Source organism: Zonotrichia leucophrys, chromosome 2, assembly GCF_028769735.1.
Source record: "Zonotrichia leucophrys gambelii isolate GWCS_2022_RI chromosome 2, RI_Zleu_2.0, whole genome shotgun sequence".
Lineage (NCBI taxonomy): Eukaryota > Metazoa > Chordata > Aves > Passeriformes > Passerellidae > Zonotrichia > Zonotrichia leucophrys.
Genome location: NC_088171.1, coordinates 52666217 through 52680252, shown reverse-complemented (window position 1 = coordinate 52680252; position 14036 = coordinate 52666217). Strand labels below are relative to the sequence as shown.

Here is a 14036-nt window from a genome sequence, read left to right as displayed (position 1 = left end):
CAGAGCAGTAAAGTGACCATACCTTTTTTAAATACTATTTTCACAACACCAAAACCACTTCAGATTTTTCAGTTCCATAACATAGTTCCTTACAATTAAAACAAAACTACAAAACAACATCAGGAAACAAAGGACAAGCAGACCTTTTCTTCCTTGTCTTCTACACTGAATTGCAATGCTCTCTTCCAAAGTCCAAATCTAAGAGTAGAAGTTGCAGGTGACCCATGAAGTACATCCCCTTGGAAGCACCAGGGACAGCACATAATCCATGGAACAGGTCTGAGAAAAGCAGTTTTCTGCACCTCTGGTTATGCACATCCATGGGAGCTGCTGGCCAAGTAAGACACGAAGAAAAGCTAAGACTGCAGCAACTGTAAATATTTGCAAAGCACCTCCATTGAGAATTGCCCACTACAATTACAGAAAATGGAGGTGCCCTTGGCCAGGTGATTTCTTTTTCCTGTTAAGAATCTGTTTGTAGAAAATTCACCAGAAAATATAAGTGCAGAAGATACAGCACAATGCCACCTGTGCAAAACATATGTGCACCTCATTTTAATGTGAGCTCTGGTTAAGTGGCTTGTGTTGAAATGCTACCTAGCATTCCAAGTGTAAACCAGCTTAATCATATCTATTGAAAACCACATAATAAATAACATGAAATATGCAGCATGCCATCCTAATTGCAGAGGTTGTCTCACTTACTAGAAGTCATTTATTTATTCAAATGACTTGAGCTACGTGATTCAATCTGAATCATGGGAACTAGTTACTGATTTGTGCAAACAGCCTCTTACTTCTTTGCTAAAGGCATTGTTGAAATAACTGACCCAACTGCTAAAACAAGCTTCTTCCTTGAACCCTGCCTCCTTCTTTAGTTTTACTTCCCGAGTGAACTTCGGGAAACATCACGGATCTACAAAAACACTGTAAATTGAATTTAAAAAATAATAATTCCAATGCAATGGAAAACCTGGTATTTTTAGGACGAAAAAATTGCTTAGTAATAGGGAACTGCACATGCAGCCGTAACTTCACTCTGCAGAACTGAAGTACACAGCTCTCAAGAAGAAACATCCACTGCCTCAGGTATGATTCAAACTTAACTTTCAGAATTGCACATATGTCTCAGAGCTTAATGGGGGAGAGGGAGGGAATACATATCCATGAATACATACCTCCAGACAGAAGAAGCTACAATTTCTTTTTGGTTGGTTGGTTTTAGTTTTTTTTGTTACGTTAGGCCTTACAAATGTGAGAACTGCCATCATAACTGTGCTGCAGCTACATAAAAAGCATAATTTAGGAAACAATACATCTGCTTACACCCAGCCTTGATCTGCAGCTACTGTCTCACAGTGGTGTTATTTCAGGAGGTGCTGGGGCTTCCCCGGGGCAGTGGAGCAAGGGGCCAGGCACACTGAGCCCTACCACAGGCAGGCAGTGAGCACGCCTCAGCTGCCAGGAGCCAAGCCAGACGCATGCCACCACAGCTCACCTCATCCCAGGCTCCAGCCAGCCTCCACCAAGGGACATGTCCCCAGGGAAGGGCACACAGGAGAGCCTTCAGGAAAGGGAAGAAATGATGCTGTGCACCAGACATTTTTTCAAAGCTTGTGAACAAGCCCCAAGTAGGATGTTGGTTACCTTCAACTCCAGGCAGTGTTTATCATCGGCTTGGGCATGGGGTGAGAGGCCAAAATACTAGCAGGCAATTTCATCAGTGGCCAGATGTATTGCCTCAGGCAAGCATTCAAAGTCTCTGTGGCTTTGAGCCCTTGAATCATGATAGGTAAAACAATACTTTTCCCTATCTAGGAAAAGCGCTGTGCGAGCTCGCAGTGCCCCAGTGCCAAGGCTGGCTGATTTCCAAGGCTTTCCTGGTTATCTTTGTATTTACTGCAGAATCTGCTGATGGGAAGGCAGGGATTATGCCACCATGTCCTGATTACCAAACATATAAATGCAATTTCCACAAAGTGATAATTTTCTTCTTATAAAAGCCAGAGCGAAAATACTACTATCCTGTCATCAAGACAGCTGGTTTATATCCTCTTCTCCTTCCTTCCACCTCTTCCCCAGAAAACATCCTGTCTGGCATGGTCCCTGCCACTCATCCAACCCTACTGGTCTCTGCACCCTGGAAGGAGCCATCCACCCCAGCAGAGTGGCTCTGGCACCACTGCCTTTGCTGGCCCTGAATGCTTACTTCCAGTTTTTCACTTCAGGAGGGAGGGAGCTGGCAAATCCCTGACTTTTCCAGGAGCCAGAGGATACTCCTGGGAAGGCTAGCCACCTTTCACACAGCACCTTTGCAAGGTAAAGCAACCAGAGAGAGGTAACTGCTAGACAAGAAGGCTTTTAAGCCACACAGAAGTGTTGCTGGCCCTTGGGGCATTGCTACTGCCCAGAGCCCTGGTCTGCCTCCAGCAAGGAGCCTGCAAGGCTCGGGCTCCTCCACTGGAGCTCAGCTATGCGTGGTGAAGGTGCCAAACATGTGGAGGCCAGGGAGGTGATGGACACCAAGCTTCTTCTAATTTAAACCTATTTATTTATCCCCAGTTCACTGTTTTTACAATTTCACCATTTCAATTTATGAAAATAGAAAAAAGTGATCACAAGCGTTTTGGACTTGATTTATCTCAGTGCTCACAGAGATCAGAGCAGAACTATTAATGTGTACACAAATGACAGTTTACCCCACTCCCAAAGCCTTAATTTTTTGAGCCAAGCTCAGCAAACATGCCTTGGCCAAAAAACTAAGTGGGAGGGAGGTATAAGAAAATCAAGTGGTATTCTGGTATTTTCAAAATAAACCTGCAAATTTTCATTTCAAACGACATTTCATTTTGCTTCTTACCCAACTTGAAAAGAAATAGTCTCAAGTCAAATTGATCTTCCAGATTATATTAAAACAGGGCTTTTTTCTTGGCGTTTTGTTGCTGTTTTTTTTTTTCTATTCACTAAAACCACCTCTGACATACTTGTTTCAGTATGACTGGAAATTATTCTTTTTTGTAGGTTTTTCTTTTTTCTCTTCAACCACTGAAACAAACAAAAGCCACCCATGATTCAATGCACTCTGCTAGTAGAACATGCATGTGAACACGTAGATGTTTACTTTCATGTACGCAGATGTGCTGGGCAGAGGAAGGAACGCTGGCAGGAGGAGAATCCCTGCACCTGCCCTGCATGGATCTGTCAACAGGCAAAACACACTTTGCATTGAAGCTTCCAAGTGAAAGCTCACACATCCCTACGAGATACATAAATCCAGTGTATCTCTCCCCTAAGTGTGCCTTCTGCTCATTAAAAAATAATTTTACAAAGGTGTGGTGTGGTAGCACTTGCACTTGTTCACTCAATGGCCAACACACATGGCCGCATCTTTTCACTTTGATCATCAGAAAGGTTTCCTGTTCAAACACACAGTCTCACAGGTAGGTTTCTCATGTTTCTTCCTTTGAACAACCCTTAATAACATTAAGCATGGCAAGCACAATACCCACACCTACACATTCCCCCCATAAGACAAATGACAAAGTTGTGTCACAGTTCCTAATAAATAAACACCTTGCTTCAGCAGAAATAGATATTTATTTTGGTCCAACTTCTCTGTACAGAGGAGTACATATTTTTTTTTCCACATTTCCTTTAAGAATGACTTCTTCTGCACATACTAATGCCAAATGTTCTGTAACTATTTCTGCAATTAAAAAAAAAATACACTATTACTCAATACTGTTAGGTCAGCAGAATTCAGCCATAAAAAAGGAAACATTACAATTCTGTTTGCCATAGTTGGAAGTCAAGAAGTAACATAATCAGAATGCACTGAAACACCACTGGGTCTCATACTGTACCTACTAATAGTGTTCCTGGAAGTTCCCTGAAGAAGGAGAAGGTCAAATCCGTATGTACTTAACAGGATCAGTGTGTACTGTATTAAGCTGAACAAGGACTATCAAAGTCCACACCAAACACTAAGCAGCGGATTTCCACACTGTGTACCATTAATGCCTGGAAAAACATAATTCACCTGAACACTTAAACACTTTCTACCAACACCTACACAATGCTGACAAACCCATAGTACAAGCCCTCCACGTACTCATGGATTTCACAAGCTCTGTAAAACCAAGATATGAACAGCAGCAGCTCTCAGGAACAGAGGACTTCTGATGTGTCACATCCAACACAGCTCTTGTACCACCCTCATCACCAGAGGAGTGTGGCATTGCAGAAGCTTTGTTTGAAGGGTGCATTCCAGCGGTGAGGGCCCCTCATTGTTATCCCTGCTCCTCTGCCATAGGGCTCAGCATCACACAGCTCCTGGCCATAGTCCCTAGCACAGGTGCTGGGTGAAGCACTGCCCAGGACCCAGAGAGGCAAGTTCTGCACCCAGAGCAAGATGTGTTGCTCAAGCTAACCTCGAGGCGAGTGTGTGACAGGCAACTATCCCTGTCACCACAGACACTGCTGCTCCAGCGTTCATCGCAGGCTCACACCTCCCACAGCTGCCACAAAGCAAATGCAGGAGTCAGAAAGTGAGAACGATCCTCCCAAATAACAGCTCTGCTGCATTTCCGAATAACTTTCTCTTACTGACAAAGCCAGCCGTTTCCCAGCCAAGTTGGATGTGATTCTTGTGCCAGATCAGCCCAGACTGACAGAAGTTCATTTTCCATTAGTAAGTAAATGTACAAGGAGAGCAGTACAGGGGTCTGAGAAATTATAAACACAATTAGAGGATGCCTAATGCAATTCACACAATTCCAAAATGGTAATTATTCTATCTAGCAAGTAATCTTTTTACAGAATTTGACTAGTCTAGATTTATATAAAGTTTTGTCAGCCAGGTCACCCCAGGAAGCGTTCCTAATATAGAATAGCCAGAAGATGTTTTTGTGAGTACAGCCTGTTCTGACTCCCTCAAATAAAAGTTCTACAAGTCAAATTTTTGTTACACAAACACTTTTGCAATACAGATCCAAATCTAACATGAGATTTAACACAAGTTCTCATACCTGTAAATGCTGGTGCTTATAACATAACATACTGACACCAATTTTGAGTGTCAGTTCTTTCTGGGATAATCCACTCACATACACAGTGTGACTGTACTCTCTGATGCACACACATACTACTGAAACCTGGATTAGAGCAAGAGTTTGCAGCAACATCAACAGTTTCTATGCAAAACCATTCCATGAAGGTACTGTCATCCTCCCAAAAATGAAGCAAATCTTCCACTAGGCTTGTTTCCGAAGAGCTATTAAGCAAAGACAGTTTGTGCTCAAGGAAGATAAGGACACTTTCTGAAGGAACTGGTTTGGCTAGTCAGCTATCTTGCTGCTAAAGCCAGCATATCCCAGCGATTTCAGTGATACATGGATACCTAAATGCAAAAGTCAGCCCTGAGGACCATAATGGCATTGTGCGACACTCCCCAAAAGTCTCTCTTTATAAATTAACAAATAAATTACAACTGACTACTCTGATTGTAAAGTCTCCAGGGCATTGATCTTGAATTCCTATTTATCTGCAAGTCTCTTAATATACTTTTGATGCAAGAAATAACACATTTGTATTTAGTAGCACTTCAGCATTTAGTCTGCTCACTACACACACACACTGTGCTGAGAGGCCAATGTCCCTTGTACAACTTTGCACATAGTCACAATATTTTGCAGATTACCTGAATTAAGGAGATGATTTACTAGCATTTTACCTTCCCTTCACTGCTCTTAATGATGAATTTTGGGTTTTGTTGTCCACTGAGGCACTGGAGTAAAAGCAGCTCTACACTCAACATTATTTATTTATTTCTATTATCTCAGCAAATTGGGCCGTATCAGTACCTAAGTTTCCATTTCTCTAACTGTATTTACCATCATGACTGCACAGATTGATTTTAGCTTGTAAATCCAAAAATGTTTGGTCATTTACCAAGGAAATAGAAAATAATAAATGGTTGCATAGACAAGATCTCACATAACAAATACCTACACAAACATACTACCAGCTCCTGTCCACACAGAAAATTCCCCTTGTGTCAGTGGTAATACAAACACAGGAATGAGAGAACAGTGTACCAGCTCTCCCAGGACTTTAACAGGAGTATGAGGCATCCTTCACCTGGTACCAGGTAGACAGAGAACACTGCTGACTCCTCAGCCACCCTGTGGATGTGTGGGCAGCCCCCTGCTCCTGGGAGGCCCCCATCGCAGGCACAACTCACAGGCTACTGACAGACCTCTGCTCCACAGAGCAGCAGCCAGGTTACACTGGAGTGCATCTAAAAAAGCACTGGATGCTTGCACAGAACCGGATCAAGCTCTGCACAATCCACAAAGACTCCTCTATTTGTAGGCATCTGTCACGAGTGAGCATGGAATAATACACAGTGCAGAAACTACAAGACAATACTCAATATAAATACACACAGAGCCACACGTAAACACTGCACAGGATACCAGACAAAAATCTTTTACTTCACATAGACATGAACACTTGGATACCCTTAAAGAACTCAGAACTCTTTGTATAAGTCTCCAGGTACAGAAAGGTTCCACAGCCCACTCCGGCAGCTCCAAGCCGCCTGGCACGCCCGCCTGCACACTCCCGACATGGAGCAGCACACTCCCATCCCACAAGGGCTGCAGCTACAGATCAAAACTACAGATATAAAACCAATATATAGCAACTAAAAGCAATTTGCTGAACCGTAGCACTGTCACCGAGCGCTGGCACACAAAAAGAACACGGGTCAAATGCATCCAGTAAGTGGCATGCCAGCTATCACTGTGTTTATCTCAGGTACCACCAAGCAGGCCTCCGGGTAGATTAGTGGAAATCTGGATTAGTCCCACCGTGCTCAATGTGGACCAACATCAGAGCAGGTACATAGACGTGATCCCTGTGATGAGAGTACTTCACTTTTGAGCAATGCCGTTTGGTTCTGGAATATGTTCAATTAGGCGTGTTTGTATTTAATGATTACAGTGTTACAATAAAACCAGTTTTGTCTCATCCATCTTCAAGAAAATTAATTCTACAATTTTGGGAGAAGATACAATTGTATTTAAATTTCCATTCAGACATTTTGTTGATTGGATTTTTTAGGCTGATTCTGATGTTCATTTAACAGCTGCCCAGGCACCTTTTCTTTTTTTGAGACCACTCCATTTGGTAACAGAACAAATCAGGTTGAAGTTTTAAGAAGTGTCATTTCACATACGATTTGAACTTGCAGAAGTGTTGCATATATTGATGACAGCCAGCTTCCTCTCAGCATTTCTCTGAATTCTGATACTAGGTCTTATCATTTGACCAAGGAGGCAGTCCCAAACATACACTGATCCTCTACTACCTGCTGGACCTGTTGCTTCAAATCAATAATGCACAGTTCTCAGATGCTGCTTCATTTTGCGCCTCTGAGTAATTTTCTTGCTTATCTTCAAGTGTGGGGAGAAATTAATGAAGTCCAATCAATTGATTAATGCTTTCTGAAGAAATCCTTCTGCCTCACCTCTGCCACTGAGCCTCCAGCTCTTACCAGCAGAACAGTTACTTGCTGACACAACATCCTGAGAATAACCTCCATTGGATTTATCACGTAGCCATTGATTATTTAGTTATCACCAAAAAAAACTGGCAACCTCCTAAGCTTATGAGACACAGAATTAAACCTTATAAACAAGGTATTTCTCCTCACCCTTAGCATACTATACAGGGCATGTGCACCTGAGACTGCATCTCAAAAGACAGGCAGAGCAGATGGGAGGCACTTTACTTCTCATCACCTTCAAAGGGTGAGGGAAAAAAAAAATAAATGAAAACCAGGAAAGAAAAACTGCCCATGTTACATCAACAACAGGTATGAACTTGATTTCTGGAACAAGAGAATCTTTCCGCTTTTTAAAGGTTGTGCAACTAGTTCTTTTGGATGGGGTGTTCCTCACTTTCAAGGCGGCTTTACAGTCCACAGTCACGAAAGACTCTAACTCAGTTGCTCTAAGCCATGCAATCAGCCCTTCTAGAAAGTAATAGTTCCCTTCTCCCGCTTTTTCTTTAAAAAGAATGGAAGGAAAAAGAAGAAAAACCAAATCACCCAAATGTGCATTTTTTCCTCTGGCTGGCAGATTTCCAAGATTAAGAGGACTGCTCTCCGGCTGGAGCAGCAGCCGGGGCCTGCTCTCCAAACTCACAAAAGAGAACACCACACACAGAGAAAATGTGACGGGTCTGACGGGCCAGAAACGTCTTCTCACCCTCTGAGAGAGCTTCTCACACGAAGAAGGAAAGCCCGAGCCCCCTCGGCAGCCCCACGGCCCGGCCCCACAGCCAGCCCCGCCGCGCCGTTCCCACGCACCGCCGGCACGGGACGGGACGGGACGGGACGGGACGGCGGCTCCTTCGCGCCGGGTCGGGCAGGGATAAACCGCTGCTCTTTCTGATAGCTGGGGAATCAGAACCCACACGAAGTTCCCCTTCTTTTATTCACCCCCTCCCCAGGTGTATACTTCCTTCTACTATTACTACGACTGTTTCTGAGCAGGACAAGCGGAGGTGTCCGGGTCAGAGCGACAGCGGGTTGGTGACCGGAGCGGCGCTGACTCGGGAGCCCCGCGGCTTCTCCCCGGTGCCGGGGAGCCGAGAGCGGCCGTGCCGCGCTGGGCTGAGCCGGCAGTGCTCTCCGGGGAGCGACTGGGAAACGTGGGAAGGGGGTAAGAAGAAAAAAGAAACACTAAAGAAGAGAAGCACAACCGATGAGATGTGCCAAGGCTTATTCCCTTTTATTTCCTCCACCCCCACAAAAGAAAATAAGCCAAGAATCAGGAAGTCAGGGCTGCGTGATCGCTGCTATAGGTTTGGTTTTCTCCGCATTTCTCCCCTCTCTCTGTTTTTGGGGTGGGTTTTTTGTTTTGATTTGGTTTTTTTTCTTAGGGAAATGAGTAGTTGGGACTTTCCCTCCGCCTCTCCCCACGGGAGGCCGCGGCACGCAGCCGCCCGCAGCCCCGGCTCCCTGGTGCCCGGTGCGCAGCCGGCAAAGAGCGGCGGGACCCCGCACCCCCCCGGCCCCCTGGTCCCCTACCTTTCTTTCCCTCCACGGCGAGGCAGAGAGCGAGGCGCCCCAGCAGCAGCAGCACCAGGACAGCAGCGCCGCGGGGCCCGGCGGCAGCGAGGAGGCTGCGGCCGCCCATGCTGCGGGACCGCCGCTCCCTCGGCGGGGCGCCTGGGGCTCGGACGGGACGGGCGCACGGGGGGATCCGCGGAGCCGCTCCTGCTCCTCTGTGCTCCTCTCCCGCGGTAGCGATCCAGCGATCAGCTCCTCTCCGGCGCTCTGCCCTGCGCGGCTCCGAGCAGCATGCTGGATCTGGATGGAGGGCGGCCGTCGAGGGCTGCGCGCACACGTGCGTGCCCCGCTCTGCGGGCGGGCTGCTGCCTTCCTCCTCCTCCTCCTCCTCCTCCTCCTCCTCCTCCCACCTCTGCTCCTCCTGCTGCAGGCGGCGGCGGGCGCACAAGGGCTTGTGGAGCGGCTGGAGCCGGCTGTGGGACGGGGTGCGCCCGGCTGCGCTCTCCGCTCGGTCGCGGAGCGCAGGGGCTCCCTCTGGGGACGCCAAGGAGGAGGAGGATTGGGAGGGAGCAAGGAGGAGAGGGGAGGAGAAACCGGCAGCGCCGTCCCCGCCGAGGTGGAGAAGGGGCGGGCTCCCCACCTGTCCCGGAATATCGGATGAGAGGAGGTGGGAGCGGGGACGAGATAGTTCAGTCGTTCCTCCTTGCTCGGGAGGGTGTGTGTGTGTGTGTGTGTGTGTGTGTGTGTGTGTGTGTATTTTCTACTTCCCGGCAGTTTCTGCCCGGCAGCTGCCCAAGGCATGAGCGTGCCTTTGCGGCACCGCTCGCACAGAAGCGGCGTGGCCCTCGCGCAGCTCCTGCCCTCCCGCCGGGGATGGTGGGGAGCAGAGGCTCACAGCACCGCGGGTGTCCCGGGGGGTGCAGCAGAAGTGCTGTCCCGGCCCGTCCCGTTCCTCAGGGAGAGCTGCGCTAGGGCCCGTCCGTTCCTCTGGGAGAGCTGTCCCGTCGCAGCGCCAGGGAGAGGAGTGCGGGCCAGGGAGAGCTGAGGTGTTCCACTGGGGAAGCTGCTCCGGAGGTTCCATCCACGCCCCAGGGGCGCACCGCCGGGCTCCGGCCTCCTTTCTGCCCCCCGAAATCAGCGGAGCCCTCTCTGCCTCTGCGAACAGTCCTGCTCTCCTTCTGGTCATTTTACTCCCAATACTTGTAAGGTCAAGTGTGTGCGTGGAATGAAACAGCGCAGATTTAATTCAGCATGTTTAGCTCACGGATAGCAGGGTCCGTGTGTGCCCGTAGCGCTTCTGTTCCCCTGGCGCCAGCGCTGAGAAAGTGCTGCCTTGCTCCGCGCAGAGAGTTACTTAATAAACACAAATAACACAGATGTTCCTGAGGTGATCCAAGTACATCCACAGACTTTAGGCGAAAGAGTACCTGTATGGTGCTGCTTTCCGTCAAGAGGAAAACCCAAGCTATTCAGGATTCATTAAAATATTCCTAGATTTTTTTAACAGGCTGTTTCTCTGGAAAGTGGCAGGAAGCACTGTCTTGTCATTCAGGTATGTAAATAGGACACCGACGTGCCACTTGTCTCTTGGGATGGGGTTTCTCCGAGTAAATCATGATTCAACACCCAAACCTGCTGAACGCTGGTGGTAATTTCTTCATATAGCTCTTCTGAGGGCTTAGGTTACACAGTCAATAGGATGTGAAGACTTAAAACTGCTGTGATTAAGTGGGAACTCCAGAACGAAACCAATAATGACATGAGATTTGGGAAATTCCGTGCTAAATGTCTGTGACTGTCACTGGAGCACAATAGATTGCAAAATAGTCACTGAGTGTACCTTGACTTTTCTCTGTTATGCATGTTTCTCTGAGAGAGCCATCACCCTTCTCCTCCCAGTCAAATTCCTCTGTAAAATCTTTTTTCTTCTGACAGTTTACCTAGCCGCTGTCCTAACTAGGCAAAGAAAACTCCCATCCCATTTACACATCCTAGCACAAAGCCCGATGCCTGGCCACATGCCTTTAATCATTTAATAAGATAAGCGGCATTACAAGACAGCTTTCACACTCTGTAGCTGCCATTCTGGTTCAATTATATTTTGTAAATAATGTGAAAGGTGTACTTTGAAGTAAACTCAGACATTAACAACATCCGAGGAACTCTATTAATGTGATTGGTTTCATGGATGTAACTGAGGGCAGAACCTGAGCTTACAATACATTATTAGCACAAATTTGCTTCAAAGATTCTCACACAGTGCAACTTCATAAAGACTATGTGTATATGGTTAATTTTAATTCATTTAGACGAATAAGAGGATCTTTAAAAGTGAGAGGGACCTAGGAAAAAGAGATCAGTTTCTAGGGAGATAAGATTTGCAAAGCATCCTCAGCACACACTAATGATTACAGCTTGCATTATGATAAAGGAAATGCAATTAAGACAACCAAGAAATGAACTTCAAATCAGTTCTGTAGGTAAATAATAAATAAAAATGTGCCCCTAGACACACACACTGGGTATCAAGCTACCAATATAGAAGGTAATAGGATTTTTAAAATCTAGAAAAACAAGGGATTCAAAGTGACAAATGAAAACCAAACTAAACATAGGAAAAAAGGAAAAACATTTTTGCATGTGAATTCAGTGGAGAAACTGGTCCAAATCTTGTCCTAACATGCTGAAGAACAAATACTTGCTTTGCAGAATTTTTGTGATTCTACCTGATATATTGAGCAGGAACATTTTATACTTGCTTCACTCCCCCCCACCAGTCATGTACTGCCCTGACATAAACACACATAAATTCAAGTAAAATGAACACCTCCTTCATTGCTGACACGGTGAGCAAGGTGAGACTAGGCAAATTCCCCTTTAAATTCTTTCCCACGTTGCAGCTACCCACTACAGGAGATCTCATCTGCTGCTGGCAGTGCAGCACTGCTGAAGGGGCTGCACAGCAAGCTGCTGTAAATTCTGTCCTCCCACCTTCGTGAGCACAAATGTGTTACTTTTGTGCCATTGTGCTCTGCTTGCCAAGGTCACGAGACACGTAAAGGAACTCTAAGACTGAAGTTTGAGAAGCTTACCACAGGCAGGAATTTCAGGCCTTTCGTACTCAACTGAGCAATTTCTGAAATGGTTTAAATTCAAACATGACATTTTCCCTAAACAGCTGGTCACATACCCAGTGCTGCTTTGGTATAACTCCGTCAAAGCCAACATCAATTTTACCAAGGGCGTGCAATATTCAGGTTGCAAAATTTTATTACTTATTACTGGCTGCATGTGTGCATGGATCAAAGGTCATGGAACAAAGGTCAACCTTTTGATCATCAATTTTTAAATTGATAGTTCATAATGAAAATACTAAACACAACATCTGTCTTCAGCTTTCTTTTGATTTGCTTGCTTTATCGTATGTGTGTGTATATATATATATGTATATATATATATATGTAGGTATGTATGTATCTTGTCTTCTACATATTAAACATAAACATGCTGACCTATGAAGTGGAGATAATGTAATCTGGTAGTTCTTCCACATGAACATACTTCTGCATTGCAAAATTTGACTCACCACCACTTGCCTGCACCACTGAGCTGGTTACTTTGCCACACATGGAGAGAAGTAGCTGCAAGAGGATGAATAACTGATTTCCCTATCAGTGAAAAAAGCAGGATTAATTCTTCTATCTCTTCCACATTCCCTCCAAACAAAACAGAGTTTCAAAATCTTCTCAAAAAAAAATCCCTGCTGCTGGATCCTTTCCTTACATGAAAAAAAAAAAAAAGAAGTTTTGGTTTTTATTATCCACGAAGGGTCAGCATTTGCCTCTCAAAAAAATTTATCAGCAACCATTCCTCAGTGGTGATGCGGGTTGTGAAAGTGGTTTTAAAGGGCAGGCCTCTTACTGGAAGAGAAAAAATGAAATAGAGATGAATTAGCGGAGTTTTACAATCCGGTTTGCTCAGATTTGCATGGTGCTTGCGATTGTCAACATTGTATTTTGCATTGCAGTCTGTATTCTATGACTGCTCACTCAGGTTTTAAAGCAAGAGCTGAGATAAAAATTCATAGAGCTTTATGGCACTTTGCATGTTGAAAATATTGCACACACATTAAGTAATTTATCTTTGCAAATCTCCTGTAAAGCAGGTTAGTAGCTATCATTTCCATTTTATAGATGTAAAATAATTTGCCTTGGGCAGAGCGTTAGAGGCAGAGCCAGGGTTATCACTCAAGAGCTCTATTTAAACCTTGGATCATGTTGTTTCTAATGTCCCTGATGAAAGTGGATGGATTTTTACACAGATTGTCTTTCTCTCTTTGCTTAACACTGTTCACAGAATCACAGAATATGCCGAGTTGGATGGAATGGGTCAAGATCATCGAGTCCAACTCCTGGCCTTGCACAGGACACCCCAAGAGTCACACCATGGGCCTGAGAGCATTGCCCAAGCACTTCTTGAACTGTGTCAGGCCTGGGGCTGTGACTACTTCCCTGGGGAGCCTGTTCCAGTGCCCAAACACCCTCTGGGGGAAGAACCTTTTCCCAATATCTGACTCAAACCTTCCCTGACACAACTCCAAGCCAGTCCCTCAGGTCCTGTCACTGGTCACCACTGGTCACCACAGAGAAAATATCAGTCTCTGCCCCTCGTCTTCTGTTCATGAGGAGATTTTTGCTGCAATGAGGTCTTCCCTCAGTCTCCTCAAGGTTGGACAGACCAAGTAACCTCAGCTGCTCCTCATACAGCTTCCCCTCACAGCCTTTTACCATCTTTGTTGCCCTCCTTTGGATGCTCTCTAATAGCTTTGTATCTTTCTTACACTGTGGCACCCAAAACTGCTCCCAGGACTCAAGGTGAGGTCTCCCCAGTGCAGAGCAGAGGGGACAATCCCCTCCCTTGCCCAGCTGGTGATGCTGTGCCTGATGCACCCAGGACA

General features: G+C 45.8%; 1 protein-coding gene across 2 annotated transcripts in view; it reads right to left on the bottom strand.

Annotated features, from left to right (window-relative positions):
- EGFR (epidermal growth factor receptor) overlaps positions 1 to 9480 on the bottom strand; it is a 153642-nt gene extending 144162 nt beyond the window's left edge. For both annotated transcript variants that reach the window (XM_064704999.1, XM_064705000.1), the window contains exon 1: positions 9098 to 9480. In XM_064704999.1, the coding sequence (XP_064561069.1) occupies positions 9098 to 9206 (109 nt within the window). In that variant the 5' untranslated portion in view covers positions 9207 to 9480. The remainder of the gene's footprint in view (positions 1 to 9097) is intronic.
- Between the last annotated feature and the right edge of the window lie 4556 nt (positions 9481 to 14036).